The sequence below is a fragment of the Cyprinus carpio genome, chromosome A4 (assembly GCF_018340385.1).
Source record: "Cyprinus carpio isolate SPL01 chromosome A4, ASM1834038v1, whole genome shotgun sequence".
Taxonomy (NCBI): domain Eukaryota; kingdom Metazoa; phylum Chordata; class Actinopteri; order Cypriniformes; family Cyprinidae; genus Cyprinus; species Cyprinus carpio.
This window is the reverse complement of record NC_056575.1, coordinates 16,713,623-16,736,493: the sequence shown is the minus strand read 5'-3', so window position 1 is coordinate 16,736,493 and position 22,871 is coordinate 16,713,623. Positions and strand designations below refer to the sequence as shown.

Sequence of the window (22,871 nt, the reverse complement as noted above, 5' to 3'; positions counted from 1 at the left end):
GACACAGAGCTAGTGTTATTTTAGCATTACCGCATTTGTACACTATTTTACAATTCAGACTTTTATTACATATATATTTTATGTTTTAGTCATTTTTTATGTGCTTTTGTACTTTTTATTAGTTTTTTTTTATCTAGCTATTTAGCTTTAATTTATTGTTATTTATCTTATTTCATCTCAACTTCAATTAAATGAAAAAAAAGAATAATAAATATTATAATAAATTTTTTCATCTTATTTTTTTTCAGCTTCATTTCAATGAATGATAATGATTTAAAGATTTTTAATAGGTTTAGTTTTTTTTAACAATAGCAACACCGAAGCCTAAATCTTAAACTAAATTTAAACTTCAAAATAGTTCACCCTAAAATAAAATTTCTCATTATTAAATGCATACTTGCTTGTTGCATACATATTTAAAAAGAAGGGGGGAAAATTATATAGTGCCAGAAAATGAGCAACTACTGTTTTTGATCAGATTAATAAGAATAACAGTAACATTTGTGACATTTTGTCTGTTGAGTCTATATGATTTTTTTTAAATATAGCCTACGCAAATATGGGGATATTTAATAAGAGCTCTCGTGTGCATATTTATGTGTGAAATCAGAATATATTTTAAATACAATTATACTAAAAAAAAATTCTAACTTTTTTTAAAATTATTATTATACTTCAATTATTATACTTTTTTATTCTGATCACTGGAGCGAAAATATTTGACCAGCTGTAGTACCTCCCCTAAATGGCTGTGACGTAATGATGAACTCGCGTCCGGCTCCTCCCTCCATCTCTCTCTCTTTGTCTCTCTCTCTCTCTCTCACAGCAGATATATGTGTACTAGGGTTGAGTGACTGAGTGAGTGAATGTGCGTCGCGCAGATTACAAAGAGGAATCCACGGACCGAGAGCGCGCGGCGGCGCCCCGCAACCCGCGACACAATGGTGCAGACCGAACCGTCGCAATCGCACATGGGAGTCCAGTTTGTCCGGACCGAAGTGAACTGAATTATGCCCAGCGCCGAGAGAACTTTACCTGAACTCGAGAGGAACTCTTTCTTACACTGCGAAATGGTAGTTATTCTTAAACCTCTTTAGTCCATCCATGCAGCATGTTATCTAACCCTGACACTCTGCATGATATGTGTGGATATCATATGATCAAATGTGTTTCTGCTCTTCCTGAGAAGGTGTTTTTCTTGTTTATCAGTCTCTTGCTTCACCGAAATATCTATAATGTTACTATAGTAATTCTACAGTAACCAGTATCCCTTTGATGTAAACAATGCGGTTGGTTGTACAGCGATTTTATTATCTGTTACATACATGACAATGTACTGTTGTCACGTTGTCTTATTTGCATAGCGATCATTAGACTACTGGTGTGTGTGTGTATATATATATGCCTACCTAATATAATGTCTGTTAAATGTTTAAAAATGGCAACATACCTTAAAAAAAAAATGACGTATTTTCCAAAACAATAGTGCTTTGATTATAATATTATAGTCTGTATACCTCATTAAAATTAAATTTACCTCAAGATTAGTTGACATCCTGTAGCATGGTACGTTACCATTCAAAAGTTTGGGATCAGTAAGGTTCTAAAAAAGGAAAAGAAATGAATACTCAGTCAGAATGCATAAATTGATAAGAAAATATCAGTATAGACATTTACATTGTTACAAAAAATCTATTTCAGATAAAGGCTTTTCTTTTGAACCTTCTATTCATCAATGAATCAAGATAAAAGTATCATGGTCTCCACAAATATATTAGTTGGAACAACTGTTGATAATCAGAAATGCTCACTGAACCTCAAATCTGAAATCAGAATGATTTCTGAAGGATCATGGAGTAAAGACTGCTTGAAATTATATTATCGTCATTACAAGAACAAATTACATTTAAAAAATATATAAAAATAGAAAATATTTAAAATTGTAATAATATTTCACAAAACTTTTTACTGTATTTTTCATCAAATAAATGCAGCCTTGGCGAGCACAAGAGACTTTTCAAAATCTCTTACCAACCCCAAATTTGACATGTCAGTTGTTTACATGATCTATGCATGTTGCTTGAGTATTCCTCTAAAATATATAAATAAATAAGATAGAAATCCAAAATGAATGCCAATGGAATTTCTATCATAGTTTGGAACCAGTCCTAATAGTGTTAGATTGGAATCTATTGTTTTATTTGTTCTATTTTTTTTTTTGTGTGTGACTAGGTCTTGTATAAACATCATCAAAAATATGCTGAATAGTAAAGTACTTCAGTAATGCTGAAACTGTACTATTATAACTGTCTCTCTCCAGAGAGTGTGCTCACACATCATTGGATCAAATAATAGTGATACTTAACCCCAGTTTGACCGGTTACGCTGGTGTTCACCGTAATGGAAAGAGTTAATGGTGATGCTTCAGCATTCTAATTAATGAAAATGAAAATTCCAAGTATTTGTTGCACACACGCCTAAACCACATTGAAATGCATTTAAACACTGGGGTGATGGTGGCGTGCTGGGGCATGTGCCTGGGTCTTGAGTCGGGCTGTTGTAAGCAGAACAAGTGCTTCTGTGTCCGACGTACACGTGTGTGTGTGTGTGTGCGTGTGTAGACCCCCTGACCCCTGGCACTAAGACAATGTGTGTGCCAGACTGATGCTGTGCCACTTTGCTTTTTTTAATGCGAGTAACCCCTGCTTTGTTAAAAGAATGTGTTGGTTTGTCATGATAATCCTCAAGTGTGTACTTTTAAGTGAAGAAAATGAGTGCATTAGCAGCACTGCATCAGTCCGTGTGTTTAAACGAGGCTCTTGTAGGAAACACATTTACATGCTGTTAGCACAGAAGTGCGATTTAGTGAATGGACGGGACTCTGATAGACTTAATTGTTTTGAATGTGTCTGCCAATGCATTCTTAAGCTTGGAGAGAGAGAATGTAAAACACATTCGATCAGCTTTTCGTAATTGAATTTCTTTTTTGTGTACGGTTCGCGTTAATGAAGCTGCCTTTATGGATCACCCCATTGGATGAAGTGATGCAGTACTGATTAAATGACCGATCAAATGGAAACATACACTGAGTTCACTGACTATTACAGACAATGCTTAAGTAATGCTAAGCATTGTATTTTGCCAACTTGGGATGCCTAAAAACACAAACATACACCCGTTTACAGATCTATCATCAACCTGTGTTGCATTTATATGCATTTTCTAATTTTCTTGTTGATTTCTGCTTGTCAAGCTTTAAACGTATAACGATCTAGCTGGCAAATAGATGTTTTGTGGAAATTGCAAGAATGACTTGTGATAGTCTTGGTAGTATCAGTAAGAATGGGTTGAAAATTTCAGTATTTAAATTTATTTTATTTTTTACATGTATACCATCATTTTCAATAAAAAAAAAAAAAAAATTATATATATATATGGGCTCCTGACTGCGACCATTGTTCTGTGAGCATTGTTCAACTCATAAGTGCTGCCATTCAAACAACATTTTACAAACACAAAACAGCAAAACAAAACAAAAAAACTTAACTTCAAAAAACTCATACCGCAAAGCAAACAACCTTGTCCAAGCTCAGAACAGCTTTACTCGGGAGACAAAGTTGATTTCACAACACTGTTTCTGCACAGATGCAACAGTGCTGCGAGATCCAGTGAGAAGCGTTTGAATTCGCTGCACAATGACAAGGTTGCTGCGAAATTTACTGAGAATCATTCAAATTCTGCACAGAAATCTCTGTCATGAACAGCGCTGACATACATCAGGAAACCAGAAGCGGTAATGCTAACTGTAACCATGGTGTTCAAATAGTCGAATGCATTACATCATTCATTTCAGGGTTTGTACGCCCTTTTGAGAGAGAAATTCTAGCACTTTTCAATGACTTTTTCAGTGAAAGCATTTCACACAGCTATTTCCAGCAAGTTAAGGCACTGAAATGATCCAAGTTGAATGTTATTTTTAATGGGATGAACAAAATATATTTTGTGGTAAACAAACACTTATGTAAAATAAAAAAAATACATCAAATCACAATTATAACCAGTAGACAGCAGCAAAGGAGCACTTATTGGCTTATTAGTCAATCATTTCTACTTTTTCAAAGTACAAAGTAGATGAGGAAATCCTGGGATGCCGGGTGTATTCAAAGCACCGCCATTACTGTTTACAGTGTGTGGAATGGTGCCCTGTGATTGGTTGAGTGGATGTATCTCATTCTGAAAAGAAGGGAGACTGGCGTTTGTCGCGGTTTGGAAAGATAGGGACAAAACATGACAGAATAACACGGCGGATATTGCATTTTGTTTAAAATTAAAAATGGACTTTTCAATACTGACCAGATACAATACTGATTTTGCCGGAAATTATTATTATTATTATTATTTTTTAAATGGCATTTATCGCGTTTTTGGAACCAAACAAATTACAAAAAATGTAATGTACTTAGACTGGGAAATCTATGGAGAATGAAATTTCACTGAAATAAATTTTAAAATATGTATAGTGTAATTTCTTTTCTGAGTATATGTTATAAAATTATATCCTTTAAACTTATGTCTTGGTAATGTAAAGCTGGCAGATATTTGTTAACAAATGTTATATTTTCGGTGTTTGGACCAGTGAAAAATGTTGGCAGGGATGAAGGATTTTAATAATAAAACAAAAACAAATATATTTAAAAATTACTCATTAACTCAACTTCTGGTTATTTATTTTTTAATCTTTGAAGATGTCTTCAAAGGGAGATTTTTGTCATATTTACTCATTAACTCAACTTCTGGGGACAATTTTGTCCCCAAAATATAGCTACCACATGCACGCAAACAGGTTAAAATATAGTTGTTGTTCTAAGGACTTAGTGGTGGTCATGGGTGTTCTGCATTCCTGTTGTTTCCAGGGTAACCCGTAGACTCCCCCCCTCAACCCCCTCACCAACATGTGAAGCATGTCTGGATATTGGACTGATGCAATGCTTAAAAAACCCTAGAATGCTCCCATCAGCAGTGATGTTCACATCAATGCTTGCAGTGATGACACACTCTCTGTTTTACTAATAGTTATTAGTGTGTCTGTCCCTGTTGTGACACTGTCCGATGTGGCCATAACTTACTGCTGTAATTGTGTGTGTGTGTGTTACAAATAAGATTGTGGAACTGGCTGTGTCCCAGAATGCTCTCTGTGATGACAGAAGATTTGTGGATGAGGGTGGACCTGGTACTTTATCTTCCTATATTGGAAGAGATGGAAAACAAATTAAAGGAATGTTTCTGGGTTTAATAAGACCTGTGGAAAGCATCTCTGTGATAACATCTTATTCTTGGTTATACCACATGACATTTAGTCTACATTTAGAAACCTGGCATTTAGAAACTTTTCTTAACAATGAAGGAAGGTGTTTTTTTTTTCTTTTCTTTTTTCAAAGCAATGCAAAACCAACATGAATACATCTTAGAACTTGACAAATGTGTTTTTCCTTTTCTTTATTGTGGACACTTATTTATCACATAAGTGTTTTAATAATGTACATTAATTTGTTATATAAATGCTTTAACAACAATTTTGGTGTTGTAATTTTAAGTGCATTATTATGAATGTTTTTACAAACTGAGGGGCAAGTCAGAATTATCATCACAGTTGTGTTGAGTCCAGAACATTTATTTTAATGTCACTTGCCTTTATTATATGCCGCTTATTTTCTTTGTAAATGTGCATGTATGAAGTGTTTCTGTTTTTGAGAGATTACAGATAAGGTACAGGAAGTTTATCATGACATGGACGTTTGCATGTGTGTTTTAGAGAAATCTGAGTGCAGTCAAACAGTTCTACAGTAGGTCTTGTTGCTCACACAAACATGTCTTTGCCCTCTGGCCCTTGAGTTTCTATGTACTTAGTCACATGACAAGCAGACAGAGCAAGTTTCTGCAGGGCGCACATGCTGGACACACCCGAGTATTTATGTGTGTCTTCATGAAGATATATGATTTAGAAGTAACAACAGTATGATAACAGACAGCACATGTCATGTTTAATTTACACAGAATTTAAGGCACAGTTATTTCTTGTGTCCCAGAATGATTTTTTTTTTGGATTTACAGTTAATTTAAGGTTTTTACTTTTGAGACCACATGAGCATGTTTCTCCGTAGTTTGAAGAAACCTTGTGCGTTTCAGTGTCGGATCCTGATGAGCTTGCTGAGGTGAACTGACCTCATTAACAAGTGATATTTTATAGCACTGCATGTGGGAGGGCTTCATACTGCTTCGTATTTCTCTTCTCTACTTTTAACTGTGCAAGAACTGGTACATGTAGTTAGTGGTGTTTTAAATGGGATGTATTTTTGAAAAATCTAAATTTATTTGATATTTGAAGAAAAAATAACTAGATCTGTTACGCCCATTTAAACTGAAGGGTCACAATTTTTGAGTGATAATTGAGTTCAGTGCAGCCTCCAATGCATTTTTAGAAAATTAAATTGACATTTTTATTGTAAAAAAAAAAAATAAAAAAATAAAAATAAAAAACTCATACTGTTACGTTGGTCCAGCATATTCTGAAAAACTACATATATATATACATATATTTTTTTTTTTTCAATCTACCCACCCTATTATATAATATATATATCTATATATAATTTTATATATATATATATATTTTTTTTTTTTTCAATCTACCCACCCTCCCATGTAACAAAATGTAAACTTTTTTTTCCCTGTGTATAACAAACATGCATGGTGATCACTGACCTCATCACTGACTGTTAAAAAAAAAAGGTAGGTTGAGATTTAAAATCATGTCCCCTTTCCTGCTATACAAAAATTGCTCTACTAGATTCCCGTCCTACTCTTACAGAGCTACTAAGTAGTTGCAAAGATAATATTAAAGTTGAAAATTTAAAGATATTATTTATGTAGGACACCAAGTGATTTAAAATACAGCCAAAATAGGCGCATGACCCCTTTGACTCTGTTTTCTAGTCCCAGAAAACCTTTTTTTTTGTTTTTGTTTTTTAACTAAGCTGCAATTTTTTTTTTGGTCCTCAGTTGAATACATTAACACACAAACGCCTACATTTACATGTCAACAGCGCCTATTCAGTGCTCAGACAGTCTCGACCCACCCAGTGAGGTAATATAAAGAGAGTGGGATAGATATTGTGATTTCTAAACACCAGAAGAAGCCATTATTCTACTCTGCATATAAACACCAATATTTAAGTCATTAACATGTCAAACATTATGCTGTTTCTGGCTCCTTTGTTTAAAGACGAGTGACTGATGTTTGTAAAACATGAATCTGAATCAGACTAATTTAAACGCTGTTAATTCACCATTTGTGTGCATACCAGAAATGTCAGCAATTGTATACAATCAAATATACAAAGAAAACTTGACATTACATGAGAACATGTCAATGAAACACTGTAATTAATTGAAATGATAGTATTCAACTTAATTATTTGTTCATTTAATTGTGCAGCCTACAGAGAAAAACATCCAGTTGACTTGAATGATACAGTACAAAATTCACTGCAAGACATCTAGTCCATCAGTAATGTTTCTTCCTGTTACACTAGAGTGAACTTCCTCATTACAACATGTTTCCTGCAGCACATTCCAGAGCTGGAGAAGAAAGCCCCGGAGAAACCAAGACATGCACTTGGCCACACAGATAGACATTTCAACTAGGAATCTTTTTGAATGTGAAACTTTCCTAGTTATGCAAGCAGATAAAACCAGGTTTGTTGGTGCCCTGAGCTTGGAAAAAAAAAAGGATTTGGCTGTTTATATGTGTGTGGTTTTGCTTTTGGTTTTATCACATTACCTCTAAAGCAGGGCTCTTTTGACTGGATTAGCACTTAGCCAACACACAGCTGCACAACTCTCTCCCGCCTGGTGTGTGCCTCATTCCTAATGAAGTTAAAGAGAGAACAAATCTACTCTGGGGATTTGAAAAAGAAGTCAGAAAGAACACATCCTTCCAAGCTTTTTGTTTGTGGGAATTATGTTGTGGACTTTGTGCCTAGCTACTAGGCTATATGAATATAATCCCCTTTCCCTAGGTATGTCAAGCAATATCAAACTGAATAAGTGCAATCACAACTGGGTAATGCAAAATAATAATAATAATGACATTTGACAATAAATACACATCAAATCGTTCTATTGCATTATCATTACCGACTTGAGGCAAAAACAGAGGCTGCAACCTAATATGGCTACTCCCCTACTACAGTATGTGAAAAGAGCAGTACGTCTGAATTAAGACCTACTACTTCCAGTGAGATACTAAAGTGTGCAACTGTGCATTCAGTAGACACTTTACTATCCCATGAGGCCATGGGAGACAAGTTGGAAATGGCAGTGAGGCAACGAAACTGACACTGTAGGTTATGTGACAGTGACAACATGGTCCATTTGTACAACAAGACATTCTTACTATATAAAACATACTTTTTTAACAGTTGCAAAGTAAACAATTATTCAAAGGAGTACCTTCTAAAGAGAGTGTGTGATTTCGAATGAATTTGTATTTGTTTTATTATTTACATAGTGTATTTTAATAAAACATTAAAATGTTCCAAACAGTATTGTTTTGTTCAGTATGTAGGATGATACAGACAGAGATTTGTGTAGGAAACCCTCTAAAATATGCATAGTCACACGGCCTGTGTATGCAGTTTAACCAGTTCAATCTTATCCTTTGTCTTAGGGGATTGCCAATCGAAAAACCTGTTTCAGATTACATTTGAGTTGAGAAAACACTGGCTTTCCTATGAGGGCTTTGTTGTGTGTGTAATAAGTGAAGTGTGTATGCAACTGCATTTGGCATGTAGTTTAAGCATTATGTTAGTAAGTGCCATCCCAGCCCTTTGTCATTATAGTTATTTTTACTCTGTTGTCTTCTTTCATTTCCTCATTCTCTCCATCTGAAACTTAAACTCTTTGCCGTAAAATGCAAACGGGGGTGCTTTTCATGGTCTGTATGCTTATTAGAGTGTCTGACAAATAAGTTTTGATTTCTGTTTCATGTAGATAGTTACATTTCAACAGTATTTTTTTGTAGACCTCAGCATTATGTAAAGCATGTGAGCAAGCATTACACACACACACACATACACACACACAAGGGGTTTTATAAGTCTTCTGTGTACAGAGCTGTTCTATACTCAAAGGCTAAGAGCTCTTCACATGACAGGCCTACTGTGAGGTCACTTCCACTGGCCACATGCTAACTCTAATCTTTTTATCTTAACCTCTCTCTCTCTCTCTCTCTTAATAATCCAGGGTTGGATTATACAATCTCAGTACACACATTCCTTGTTCAATTTGTAGGGGTGTAAACCTTAGTCAGGCTTTAGTTGTACAGAAAAAAACAATATGTACTTTTAATATGCAAGCTAACAGGTTCAGTTTGTGAGAGCAGAGAGAAATTCTTTTAGTTTGTTTATGTTCATGTGGAATTAGGTATAACTATTTTTGTTGTTGTTATTAAGTTAAAAATAAATAAAAAATAATAACGTGCTAGACAGGTTTCATTTAGATACAAAGTCACATTTTAACATCAGTTTACGTATTTTACTATCCAAGAAAAAAAGTTATATGCCATTATTAAAGAAATTTGCAAATTCTTAAAAAAAAACAAAAAAACAGATGAATTCCAGATTGCAGAGATCACTGATGACATAAATCAGACGCCAGGTGTGTGAATGTAAGGAAGGTTAGATGAGCAGACAGCCTGTTTTTCACGTTTGATCTGACTGACCTAGTTCTCCAGAGTACCATTCCTGCCCTGAAGACACAGATACAGTCTGGTCAAAGTTAGAAGAGCTTCAGAGCTGCTTCAGTGACACATACAGAAACATGTTTGGAGCTCTTTTACATGTATTCATCATTAAACGCCATTTGATGAGAAAAGCCATGTTCTTTTCACTTAAGATAAAGCAATATATTAGACAGGCCAATTAAGTGGACGATATTGAGCTGTTTTTTATAAATTTTGAGCATGTATTGAATAAAATAATGAATGTATCCTGTGCTATCATCTATTTCATTTAATTTAATTATGTTGGCATATATATTAAGTTTTCTTAAAATAAAAGTTAACTTAATGACAGCTATTAATACACATTTGGAAAATATTATTATTATTATTATTATAATTTTTATTTTTTTTTATGTATCAATCTAACTTGCGCTTCCAAGTTGTAATGTTACTTTGGTGACATTTGAAGCATTCAAAAAAAAAAAAAAAGGTTTGAGGGATTTAAAACCTACACATACACATAGATTTACTGACAGTGCAACATTGGTCAAGTTCCACTTCAACTGTTTCGAAACTCTCACACTGTCTTCAAACCAAAGAAATAGTGAAATGAAACTAAGTGAGCTGATGTTTGACATTCGTTGAGTTTGCAGAAGTCCCTTGCCGTCATCACAACAGATTAAACCACAGAACTTTCAGAGTGTGAAAACATCTGTTAAAATAAAAGCATCAAGTGTCCTCATATGCTTCAACCCAAATTATGAGTCTCTGGATGTATTTTATAGATTCTTTTCTAATACGATTCATGAACTTTGCCAGTAATGCTTGAGTTGACATGGATTCGCTCCCTGTGGCCTGCATTTGCTTGTCTTATCTTTCCTCTCCTCCACTGCAGTCAAGTCATAAAAGCCTGTGTCCCTGATCTCTGTCGGCCTGTTACCGCTTGATGACTAGCTGCCATGGTAACTGACATTTTATTTCGTTGCAAATATCTGACATTTGGACATCTGAATAGTTTTACATAAGAGTACCCAGAAAATTCATCCATAAGAGCTGATAATAAGTATACAGCTCTGAAAAGAGCTTTTCTAAAGCCATATTGATGGCTCAAACTTTGGAAAGTGGAGCCTCCATCTGTCTCTTGTTAGTGTTGTTTGTACGTTTTGAGATGCTAATGTAGCTCTTAGTAAGGCTTGAGAATGGCCAGATGAAAACTAACCATCTTCATAAGCAAAGTGAAGATTCACCCAGGTTAATTTAAAGGGATAATTCAACCGAAACTGAACTTAGTGTCATCATTTATTCATCCTCATGTCATTTCTGTATTTTTCAGCTTGTTATTAATTCATCTCTAGCTTACCTAAAAAATCAAATTTCTGCTTTTTGTAATTGAAAATGAATTAATAATTTAAATTCTAAAACAATTAAATGGCTTTAAAAGACATGAGACTTTTATGTGCTACTTTTAGTCTTTTTGAAGCTTGAAGGTTTAAATCGCCATCCATTTCAGCACCAGTAAATATCTCATTTTGTGTTCTATGGAATAATAATGTGGGTTTGACATGATTGAGTAATGGTCAGTCTATCTCAATTGGCCCACATTTTTTTTAAAGTTGGTTCCTTGAACATTTTGAATTTTTCTCTAAATCTGTATTTTATTTTTCGGCAGAGGTCCATTGTCACACAAAGTGTGCAAGCTTCGTGCATCGTGTCTCAAAAGCGCGTCTCAAGCTAGCACCTTGTGTTCTGTGCTGCTCTTTTTTAAAAACCATTCCTGAGCTCTGAGTCTCACATTTTAGATGCAAAGATACTGTGTGAACGGCCCCTTACTCTGGGATCTCTGAGCCATTTCGTTTGCTCACAGTGCGCTGTGTTTTACACCAACTGGCAACCCTGAGTGTCAGAATATTATTGGGTAAAATGGCAGTGGACAGAGTCACACAGACCAAAACAAAAACAGACATTCTGACACAGACCACACATTTCAAAAGAAGAATAACTGGCTGTAGCCTACATTTTAATATAGTTTTTTTTTTTTTTTGAGAAACAAGTATGTGAACTAGCATGTTTCCTAAATATCTGCAAATGTATTTTTATGCTTTAGTACAGTCAATAAATTGCATACAGGACCTATACATTTTTTTTGTTAGTGGTTACCAAAGTACAGTGTACAGCGGTCCACTGGATCACTTAAAATGGATTGACCTGTAAATTATGATAGTTTTTATTTTTAGATGAACTGCCCTTTTAGTTTGTCTAAATTAATTTTATGTCCCTCAGGACCCTGGGGATGGCTTATTATTGTCAGCCCATTTCACAGGCTCATAAAGTGACCTTATAGGGCTTTATTAATTCCTTCCACTCCATTTGGTCTAGGGCTCATTTCAGTCCAAAAATGTTGACCCAAATCTTCATTCACTACTAAGCCACAAAAGAACCATTCTCTTCCTCAGTCATTACATTCAGTGTAAATGGTGATTGATAAAAGATAGTTTTGATATTAACAAGCCAGATGAGACTTGTGCATGCTGTCTCAGTTTGAGAGAGACTCTTATGAAAAATCAAAACAAATGTGCCAACAAAAATAGTTTTTCATGGTAACGGCCAATAACAGTGTCTTATTCTAATGTTATTCAATTTTTTTTTTTTTTCCGAATGAGTAAACTTTTTATTATTCAGACAAGTGAAAGACCGATTTACCTGTTGAAAGTGCCATCATGTGACTGTGTGGCTGAAAAAAGTCTCCTTGGCTTATTTCCTGTTCCAATAAAGTATGCCTTATTTTGTCCTATGGTTGCTAAGGCACTTTAATGGCTGGATCTTCTGGATCTTGTCAAACTGTGTGCCTCTGTTATATCTTTTTTAAAAGTCTTATAAATATGCATATACATATTATTACATATTTACTTTAATCTTGGAGGAATCCTTAGCGCAAGAAGTACAACAAAATAACAGAGCAGAAAAAATGCACTTAGTAATCAAGGACTGGTTTACCTTAATGCACCTGTATTATAATCCTTAAAAACATTAAAACACTATTTTTTTGAGTGATGATACAAATGATTTTCTCAGTAAGCCTTTGGAAATTATTCACTGAAATGTGCAGTTCAAAAGAACTACTTTGTGGAAATCAAATTCCCAATTTTATCTGCATCTTTGTTGAGGTTTAATTGAGAGAGTATTAAAAATCTGTTATATTTGCAATTTTTGACTCTTTCATACAAATGAAAGAAAGGTGCATGTATTTCAGGAAACTTAATGGTGCTAATAGAAAAGGATATTCTATTTTTTGGTAACAAACTATTACAGATAATTTTGTTAATTAAAATGAAGCTGAAATAAAATAATTAACAATTTAATTGACTTAAATTAGAAATTTTACTAACTGAAAAAATAAGTACTAAAATTATTAAAACTGACATAAAAATCAAAGAAAAAAAATATACATACAAAAATGTTTAGTCTAATATATACTACAAAAATAATACTAAAACTATTTTGTATGGCCAACAATATAATATCAAATGTATTATTAATATTTTGGCCAGTACTAAATACAAGCTCTTTGTGAACACTTATATTGTATCCATCCTAAAGTTATTCATTTTATTCTCTTTGTTTCTTTTCAGGCGGAGAAATGTTGTGATGTGAACACCCTCAGCGTGCCAATGGTCATGCGTAGAGGAGGTTCAGAAACATGTTTAGATCTGGATTCTGATCTGGTGGTACGGGACACCCCACGATCACGTACTGGTCTGGACACCCTGCAGCAGAAAGTGCTAAAAGTGAAAGAGCAGCTGAGAATTGAGCAAAATTTACAGGATGAGAACGTGGCTGAGTATCTCAAACTCATTAACAGTGCCGACAAGCAGCAGAGCAGCCGTATCAAACAGGTGTTTGAGAAAAAGAACCAGAAAACGGCACACAATATCATTCAGCTTCAGAAGAAGCTGGAGCAGTATCAACGCAAGATCAAATACAACCACAACTAAAATGTAATCAAACAACACCCCACCACACTCCAAAGAAAATGAGATGTCCAAATACAACCTCAAGGAAAGTGTAGTCACAGGAAGTGGGCGCCACCCACATTTGGACAAAGCCAAAACTATTGGCCCGGGAGTTTCACTGTCACCACCGTTCTTCTTCAGCAAATCCAGAGAGATTGCAAACCTCATTCGCAACAAATTTGGGAGCGCGGACAACATTGCACACCTGAAGAGCACCATGGAGACGGGAAGTGGGCTGCAGGCAGAAGGGGGAGCCCGAAATCTGAGCGGCAGCGCCACAATAAGCCCTAAACCCAAATACCCAAGCGATGACGAGTGCTCCACAGAGACATCAGTGTCGATTGAGAGTAATGGTCATGTGACTGGATCAGGTGTGACAGGGCAGCACAATGTGTCTGGGAGAGAAGGAGGCCAAGGGGAAAACAGCAGCCGGCTGGTGGAAGCTTGGGAGGAGATCAGGGAGTTGAGAGAGACTCAGAATCTACTTGCAGAAGACATTGAGACTCTGAAGACCCAGTTTAAATGTGAATTTGAGAATATTACACAAACACTACAAGAGGAGCGGTACAGGTAAATAGTCATTCAATTACATTTTGCTATAAACATATTAGTGTTCTGAAGTCATTACGTCAGATTGAGTTAGACCCTATCAGCCTGCGCGCCATCTAGAGTTTCAAGACAGAACTTTTGATTTATAATGTTGTTCTGTAATTCACTTCCAACTTTACTGTTCTATTTATTTGTTAAGACCAAACAATTATAAACAGTATACATTTTATACATTCCAACCATTTATCTTTCATCACCTGTCATATCATGTAAGTAATTATCAACGTATTCCTTGAATATCAAATATCATAGGCTCCCACATGTCGTGTGATCATTTGTGGCATGATGAGACCAACATACAAAACTTAACGTACGCTGGGCAGACCCCTTCATTTCCTCTCTATATCTCTCACAGACTCTCACTGATTGTTGTTCTTCTGTATAGTGTGAGCGGTTGGAAGACCAGCTGAACGACCTCACAGAACTCCATCAGAACGAGACCGCAAACCTCAAACAGGAGCTAGCCAGCGTTGAAGAGAAGATGGCCTATCAGGCTTGTGAACGAGCACGAGATATACAGGTACAGACAAACACTCACATGCACTACAAACATGAAAGGGCTTATCCTAAACTTATGCAAAGCGCTCAATAAATGGAATACCAGCCTAATGTTACTCACTCTGTGTTCTAACCAGACGCAATGCGATAATGCAGTGAAGTTATGTTTTCCATGTTAAGCTGAGCTTTAGCCCAAACCAGCCACAACCACAACAAGCCACACTAAAATCTCTCTCCACATAACTGTATTTTAGACACCAAATATGTTCTGATTTTGAATTCAACTTTAAGACATATACCTAACCCTATGCGAATGCATAGATTGAACATACAGCCAAATGCATAGTCTTTGAAAGCATACTCCATTTTTATAGAATGCACGAAAACAGTTAGTTGACACTCAAGTACTAGAAAGTTTCACCTTTGTCCAGTGCTCAGGCCATTGCTCTACTGAAGTCATGAGCAATAAAAATGTCTTTGTAGTTTTTTTTTAAACTAGAATTGGAGCTTTCTTTGTTTTGTTATTTTTCGGCTGTGAAATAACGGCCTAGGTCAATGTTGCATGTGTTGCAGTACCTCCAGGGATCCCTCTTGGTACTAGAGCACATTGACATGTGCACTCTTCAATAACATTGCTTTCATTCTCATAACCATTTAAAACACCAATTAAATTTGCATACACATAGAATATACTGCATGTCAGCTTGCTTATTTTGCTTGAGAGCATGATCTATTTAAGCCTGCATGTCATAGTAACAAGACACTAGGTTTCTAACCACAGGTTGAGATTGTAGTTCTGACCACAAAATTTTGTGATTCTGTTTGAGAATGTTCGATGGAACTATGGTTTTGGAAAACACAGAATCTTTAAACTGTTGATGTCAGAACTTGCTACCATAGTTGGCTAACGATGCTTTTGGGAAACGCACCCTAGGTTGGGATGCATACAATTGTGTTATTTTTTTTCATTAAATAAACAATAAGTTAATACTGATACCTTACCTTTTAGATGTAATTTGGCCATTTAGTTTTACAATTGATCTGTAGACCTTCATCAACAAAAAGGGTTCCAAAAGAAACCAGAGCATCAAGCTTTGTAAAACAGACTGGAATAATGCATGCAATTTCCTTTTCCTGTTCCAAGCGCTCTATAATCACTCCAGGTTTTCAGTGGCCATTATATTAAAGGAATACTCCAATCCCCAAAATGAAAATGAAAATGTTGTCATTAATCACTAACCCCCATGTCGTTCCAAACCCGTAACAGCTCAGTTCATCTTCGGAACACAATTTAAGATATTTTGGATGAAAACCGTGAGGTCTGTAACTGTCCCATAGACTGCCAAAAAAACAACAGTGTCAGGATTCATTAAAGGTATGAAAGTCGTCGTCAGAATACTCCATCTGCCATCAGACGTGCAATCTGGGTTATATGAAGTGAAGGGAACACTTTTTGTAAGCAAAGAAAACAAAATAACAACTTTATTCAACAATTCCTTTGTCAACAGTCTCCTCTTTGTCTCTCCATATCACCGTATGCTGCATATGTATGCGCCACAAGGATGCACTGTTTCTACGTGTATTTAGCTTTGATTTGAAAGAAAACAGCACATCCTTGTGGTGAGGATGACACAAAAGAGCATACACAGCATACGATGACATGGAGAGAGACAGAGGAGACTGTTGACAAAGGAATTGTTGAATAAAGTCAATATTTTTGTTTTCTTCGCTTATAACCCAGATTGCACGTCTGATGGCAGATGGAGTATTCTAATGACAACTTTCATACCTTTAATGGATCCTGACACTGTTATTTTTTTGGCAGTCTATGGGACAGTCACAGGCCTCCCGGTTTTCATCCAAAATATCTTAAATTGTGTTCCGAAGACGAACAGAGCTTTTACGGGTTTGGAACGACATGGGGGTTAGTGATTAATGACAACATTTTCATTTTGGGGTGGAGTATCCCTTTAAATATCAGCCTTTTGGACCGCTGCTTTGCCAATCAGATATGAGCACTAAAATTGTTGTTTCTCTTTCTTCTCCTCTCTGCAGGATGCTTTAGAAGTTTGTCAGACGCGAGTGAGTAAGTTGGAGTTACAGCAACAACAGCAGCAGGTCTTGCAGTTGGAAAGCGCCGACGCCAAAGTGCTGCTGGGAAAATGCATCAACATCATGTTGGCCATCGTCACGGTGATCCTAGTCTGTGTCTCCACTGCTGCTAAGTTTTCCGCTCCACTGATGCGGAGTCGGCTACACATGTTTGGGACTTTCGTATGTGTGTGTCTACTGGTTTATAGCTGGAGCAACTGGGAGCATTTGCAGTGTGCAATAGAACGGATGCTGCTGCCCAGATGAGGGACATAAAACATGCGTTTGCATGCGTGTTCAGTGATGTTCTCGTCAGATAAAGTGCTCCTCCTGGGATATTCCCTTTACAATGTGACTGTCCCAAGATGATCCCAAGATTTTTGTCTGTTGTGTTTTTGTGTGCATGTGAAATAGTATTCATGATGCACTGTAGCAGAAACGGGTCCATCTCTGTGATGTTTTGTGTTATTTCAAATAGCTTTCTTTAGCTGTCTAAAGAGTAAAGGTAAACCACCTTTTTTTTTACATGTTTTATGTGCTTTTTTAGGTGGTGATGGCTCACAAAAACACATCTCGGTAATATTTCATTCCATAATCATAAGAAAAAAATATTTTGCATAAAGAAAATGAAGACTAATTAGAGAGAGACCATAGTGTTTTTGGATTTTATTTTATTATTTTTATTTTATGTTTTGTATTTTGACATAATTGTCATTATATATTTTCTCATGGGTGTTTTACTTTTGAGTAATTTTCATTATTATTATTATTTTCATTATTCTTGATTATTCTCATTAGTTTCTTATTACTGTGATGAATTTAATTCTATTAGGAAACAATATTAGTTACAATTAGTAACTTTTTTTCATATTTTCACTGCAGTAATGAGAATGTTTGGGAGATGTTTAATTATCATACTGTTAGAATGCAAAAAAAAAGTAATGGTCTTAAAAAATGCTTGATTTTCTTTATGTACTAAAATGTGAACTTGATTTTAAAATTTGGGTGAAATGCAAACAAATACACACGTTTTAGACATGCTTTGTGAGTTTCATCCATTTACTGTTTTTAGCATTATTTGTACTAATGAAATGGCCTGAAGTTCTTTTCACTGGCACTTTAAACACAGCACCCAGGTATATGAGAATCTGTGTGTTTTTTTTTTGTTTTTTTTATTCTTTAGTCTGAGCAGGGGTGCTCTGTACTGACCACAAAAGATGGAAACACTGTCGTTTTGTTTGTTATGCAATAGAAATGCCTTGGGGTTATAGAAACTAGAACATGAGAAGGAAACAAATGTCTCTGTCAAGTTGATGTAACATTCTGAACTGTTCCTCATGGAAGTTAGAAAGACTATTTTTATATACATTTAATTTGCTTTAATGATTCCCACAATGGAAACCAATTTCAGCATTATTACCACTGTCCCTGTGAGTGCGTGCCTACCTGTGGTTTTGACTGAAGATCGTATGAGCCACAACATCTGAATTTACCCATCAACCTGAAATGCAATGTGGTGTTGTACTAGAGTTGTAGTGGCCTTTTACCTTCAAGCATGGGGAAAGTGATTTTATTTGTTTTATACATGCTTCAGCGCCATGTGGTAGGAGACTTCTGGTCCTAAATATTATCTAAACTTAACAATAAACGGCCTCATTTTTACTGAAATTTGACTATTTGTCGATTCTTTATTTACTCAACCACCTGATGCATTTCTCATTAGATGGAACCATTTTGTTTTTTCTTGTATTTTTTTGTTTTTATTAAAATGTAGTTGTTCGGTTCATTTTTTTATATATATAACCTGTCTGTGTTGTTTGACGTTAGTTACCTGAAAGATGATCCTTTGCGAGACGTGAAGCGTTGAATGCCTTTCATGGTTTTCATCGGTCACTGACTGAAGACGCTTAAGCTTTAGCGACTTTCAGATGGTTGTCGCTCTCTTGTGGTTGATGAAGGAAACGGAGCTTGAATTAACTCCGGTATGAACTACAGGAAAAAAAGCTTCCATTAATGTCGTCTGTATAGTGGAATAATAAACTTAAGGTGATGATACACGGGACAACTTTTTGAGCAATGACGGGCAACTTTGACCAATGTTGTCGTCAACGGGCAACCAGGGTAGACACAGGGCCCACGAGTGACTCACGACCAAATCTAAAGTATCCAGTAAGAAATTTGTTATTCATTCTCAATGTGAAAGTGCCCAAGCAAAACTGCTTAAAATGTTGCCCGTATCATCAGCTTTACAAGCATGACAGCCAACTCCACTATATTTAAAGGTGCTGTAGGTAAGATTTGGACTCTACTAAAGCATAAAAATACCATAATATGTTTGCAGATATTTAAGAAATATGCTACATACTTGTTAATCTGAAAAACAATGCTACAGTAAGTAATTCTCCTTTGAAAATGTGCGTTCCGTCTTTGTTTTGGTTTGTGAAACCCGACCCCTGCCAGTTTACCCAATTGTATTTCGGCATCCCGGGTTGCCAGTTGGTGGAAAACTCAACCTATTTCATTTCATTAATAGTCAAGTGCGCTCGTTCCTGTTTGTGTCGTCAATCTGGCAACCTGCGTGTGCGTCAAGTCTGAGGAGGAGGGGCCGGGGTGAAAAAAAAACCCTCTCCAATATTTTGAATTTGGACTGCAATACCTAGTTCAACCACTCGGTGTCAATTCTACATACAAAACTCCAGGCTAGATACAAAGAGCGAGCTTTTAATCTGAAAAGGCTGCCAAACATCGAATCAATTAACCCCAACCGATTCAGTACTTGAGTGAACTGATTCAGTCTGAGCATCGATTAGTTTAGCTGTGTGATTCATTGAGAAGAAAAACAGACTCAAAAACTAATTGCTAGTTCATATTCTAGAGAGGACTTCACTGATGATGTTGTAATAGTTGAATTATTATAAAAATAAACTAATTTTTGTATAACCTACATACAAACAGAGTATCACCTGAAAATGTAGATAACAGCGTAGTTAGCTACGTTACTCCACAACAATGTTTAAAGATTTTTCAGTAAAGACTATTTCGTTTTTGTTAAATTAGCTATTCACAAACCTTTTTTCTTGAATCTTGAGTAGGCTGTCATCTCGTCTGTCGATTTACTGACCTTTTTCAGTCTCAAATGTCAACTTCAACATTGTAATCGATTAAACCGACCGTTAGAGAAGATTGCGTCACGACTTAATTTACATATTTGACGCCAATGAGTCGGAATGCGCACGGGCTAATCCTGAGCTACAGGCATAAAAAAATGGGGGTGAATATTGTCTATTTTGAGGTTTTCACAAAAATGAGTTAATTAAAGCGTCGTCTAGCGATCCCCCATGCTCCAAATAATAATTTTAGATATTTAATTATTTTTATTTGTAGGTTTTCTGAGGCTTACTTTTTTCGTTTCTCACGCTGACTGTCATCCGAAGCGCGCGCGATCCCGATAAATATACACACATATATATAAAATTATAGTATTTAAGTATTCACGCAAACATAATCTGTAATGAACATTTGGGGAACCGTTGGGGGAAAACGTCTGATGTGTAATATTGTACTAGATCCGTGCATTACAGTAGCCTAGTCTTATATAGCTGCATGTCTCTCTCATTAATGTTAACAATAAAAGAAAAGGGAATCACTTGCTGCTCTTGATTGAACTGCTTTTGTAGTTTTATTAATCAGTTTATTTGTAATGAACAGACTAAAGGGATTTTTACATTTTATTAGACCTATTGTTTTTCTTACTTGAATGCTTTTGTTTAGATGTAAAATGAAAAAGGTAATGCATTCTTTCTTTCTTATATTTGTTCTGTTTTTTTCCGCATCTGTTCTTATTTATACTAACAAAGATAAAATAAAAAATAGCTATATTGTGATTATTAATAGTAATTATTATTAAGTAAAGAACTGGATGAAAAGATGCAGCGTTGCTCTGTGATTTTGCATTGGGACCTTCAGAAAACTTTGAACTCGATTTTTCTCAAAATTGACTTTGCTGATTCATCCATCATTCTGAGTCCCATTCAGGTCTTTTGATAGAGAATGTGAAAATAAAAAGAACTAATTTTTGAAAATGTGCTCATTGTGACTCATTTTGCAAGCACAGGTCACATATGCAGTTGACTCAAGCTTTTTATTATTACTACTAATAAATGGTTATTGTATAATCAATAGTAATGCATTTAAATATTTAATAAACATTGTAAATGGTTACGATCATTTTGTTGTTTCCACAGTTTTATGAAAGTAATAAAAACAATAAGCCACAGTGGTTTATCGCTTCATCACATAATCTAATGGAATTTTTATTTTGGCATTTCATTGTCACCATACTTAGTTTTATCAAGAAAAGCCAACCTGATTTGCTGTTCACAACAATGGATGGGGTTTACATTGCAAGATTCCTCATATATAGGACACAGTAAACTAGATGAGCTTTTTTCATAGTTTCATAGAAAAGGCAAATATATATAGTATATATATATATATATATATATATATATATATATATATACACACACATACACACACCTACACCTTGAATTGGTCAGGCAGTTAGTAGCTTATTTTTGACAATGCAAAATTGCATTTACATGGTTGACATCTGATTATAGTCTGAGTTTATAACATTATTAATTAGATTTTGGTCATAGTAGTTAAGCGCAGGTGCTGTAGATGGTGGTTTTCTGACTGAGTTCTTGCAGTACATCTCTGGCCTCACTCTCCAGCCGATCCATCTCCTGAGCTTTCTCCACCAGAATGTGTTGATTTATCTCAAATGATCTCTCCAACTCTGGAAGAGTTAAAGAGGAAGAAAAGTGAGGAATCATAGGCAAATCTATAATCTAATATTCGAGTCTGTGAGCAGTTTTACCTCTTAGTCTCTGTAGTTTTTTTGTGGCATCCATCAATAGATCTTTTGCCTCCTGACGGAGTTGCTCAGCCTTCTGATGAGCATTAAACACAACTGCTCCCTTTTGATCTATCAGACCACTGATAGATTTGTACTTGGTTTGCACAGGTGAGTCAAACTCCTAAAATAGACAAATATACAAGTGCTGTGTGTATGGGTCAAAAGCATATAAGAGTGTCCCAAATTTTAAAAATAAAAAAGTAAAACACAACATTGCCTTAACACAATTTTTTTTAAATATAAGGACTTATAATAAAAGCTTATGCCAAACTACTTGATAAAGTTTTATTTTCTGGACATTCCTTCTTTATTTTTCATGATAATATCAGGACAGTTGTATTACATTTTTAACTTTACGTCCCCCAAAATATTATCAAAATGTATTTTAACACACAAATTAAAAACGTTCAACATATTATTGTGTATTCAAGAATTTGTATGTGTAAATTTCATTTTAATAAATGAACATCATCACTGTTAAAAGCCAGTTACCTGTTCTGTGTGCTCGATTTCTGCTTTGATGTTATCAGTTTGTCTCTGAGTTTGATCTGCACTACTGGACGTTTCTAGAGTTTTCTGTTGGAGTTCGTCAACCTCTCTCTCAAGATCCAGAGATTTTCCTGTGCTGCTACTCAGTTTGAACTCAGTCGCTTCAGTTTTTGATTGTACCTGTAGACACACATTTCATCGAATTATAAAAAAAACACAGATTATGTTTAAAGGACACAGAGATTTTAAAGGTATATATACTCACCTCTGTGATTTGTTGTTTTGTTTCGTTTAAGTCACTCTGCACCTGTTTCAGTTTTTCGCTGGCAGCAGTCTGAGCATGCTCAGTATCCTCTAGAGTTTCCTTCACCTCATCAGTGGCCTGTTTCAGAGCTGTAGCTCTCTCACTGTGATACACACACAAAACACACACGGTTATGTAATAAAGGAGGTTTTTGTGTTGCAGGAGTTG

At 35.4% G+C, this 22,871-nt stretch overlaps 2 protein-coding genes and 1 long non-coding RNA gene across 7 annotated transcripts in view; 1 reads left to right on the top strand and 2 right to left on the bottom strand.

The window, feature by feature from the left end:
- The window catches only part of LOC109069147, a 40,727-nt gene extending 20,105 nt beyond the window's left edge, over positions 1 to 20,622 (bottom strand). Inside the window, exons 1-3 of one of the 4 annotated variants that reach the window (XR_006156944.1) lie at positions 20,059 to 20,622; positions 18,821 to 18,978; positions 1,538 to 1,603 (exon numbers count right to left, since the gene is read on the bottom strand). This is a non-coding gene — a long non-coding RNA (uncharacterized LOC109069147). Of the gene's footprint in view, positions 1 to 1,537; positions 1,604 to 7,053; positions 7,927 to 17,856; positions 18,979 to 19,354; positions 19,414 to 20,058 lie in introns of those variants that run through there. The other 3 variants (XR_002014165.2, XR_006156939.1, XR_006156941.1) reach the window with 3 other exon arrangements.
- LOC109068886 (transmembrane and coiled-coil domain protein 3-like) lies at positions 808 to 18,657 on the top strand. The gene is given in 5 exon segments (XM_019085605.2): positions 808 to 1,073; positions 13,411 to 13,785; positions 13,787 to 14,361; positions 14,785 to 14,920; positions 16,954 to 18,657. Coding segments are annotated over 5 exon segments (1,452 nt in total). The 5' UTR covers positions 808 to 1,010; the 3' UTR covers positions 17,257 to 18,657.
- A 647-nt stretch (positions 20,623 to 21,269) lies between the features above and the next one.
- LOC109069100 (laminin subunit beta-1-like) overlaps positions 21,270 to 22,871 on the bottom strand; it is a 28,203-nt gene continuing 26,601 nt past the window's right edge. For both annotated transcript variants that reach the window (XM_042743116.1, XM_042743119.1), the window contains 4 exons: positions 22,665 to 22,806; positions 22,403 to 22,579; positions 21,872 to 22,031; positions 21,270 to 21,790 (listed from right to left, as the gene is read on the bottom strand). In XM_042743116.1, coding sequence (XP_042599050.1) covers positions 21,654 to 21,790; positions 21,872 to 22,031; positions 22,403 to 22,579; positions 22,665 to 22,806 — 616 coding nt within the window. In that variant the 3' untranslated portion in view covers positions 21,270 to 21,653. The remainder of the gene's footprint in view (positions 21,791 to 21,871; positions 22,032 to 22,402; positions 22,580 to 22,664; positions 22,807 to 22,871) is intronic.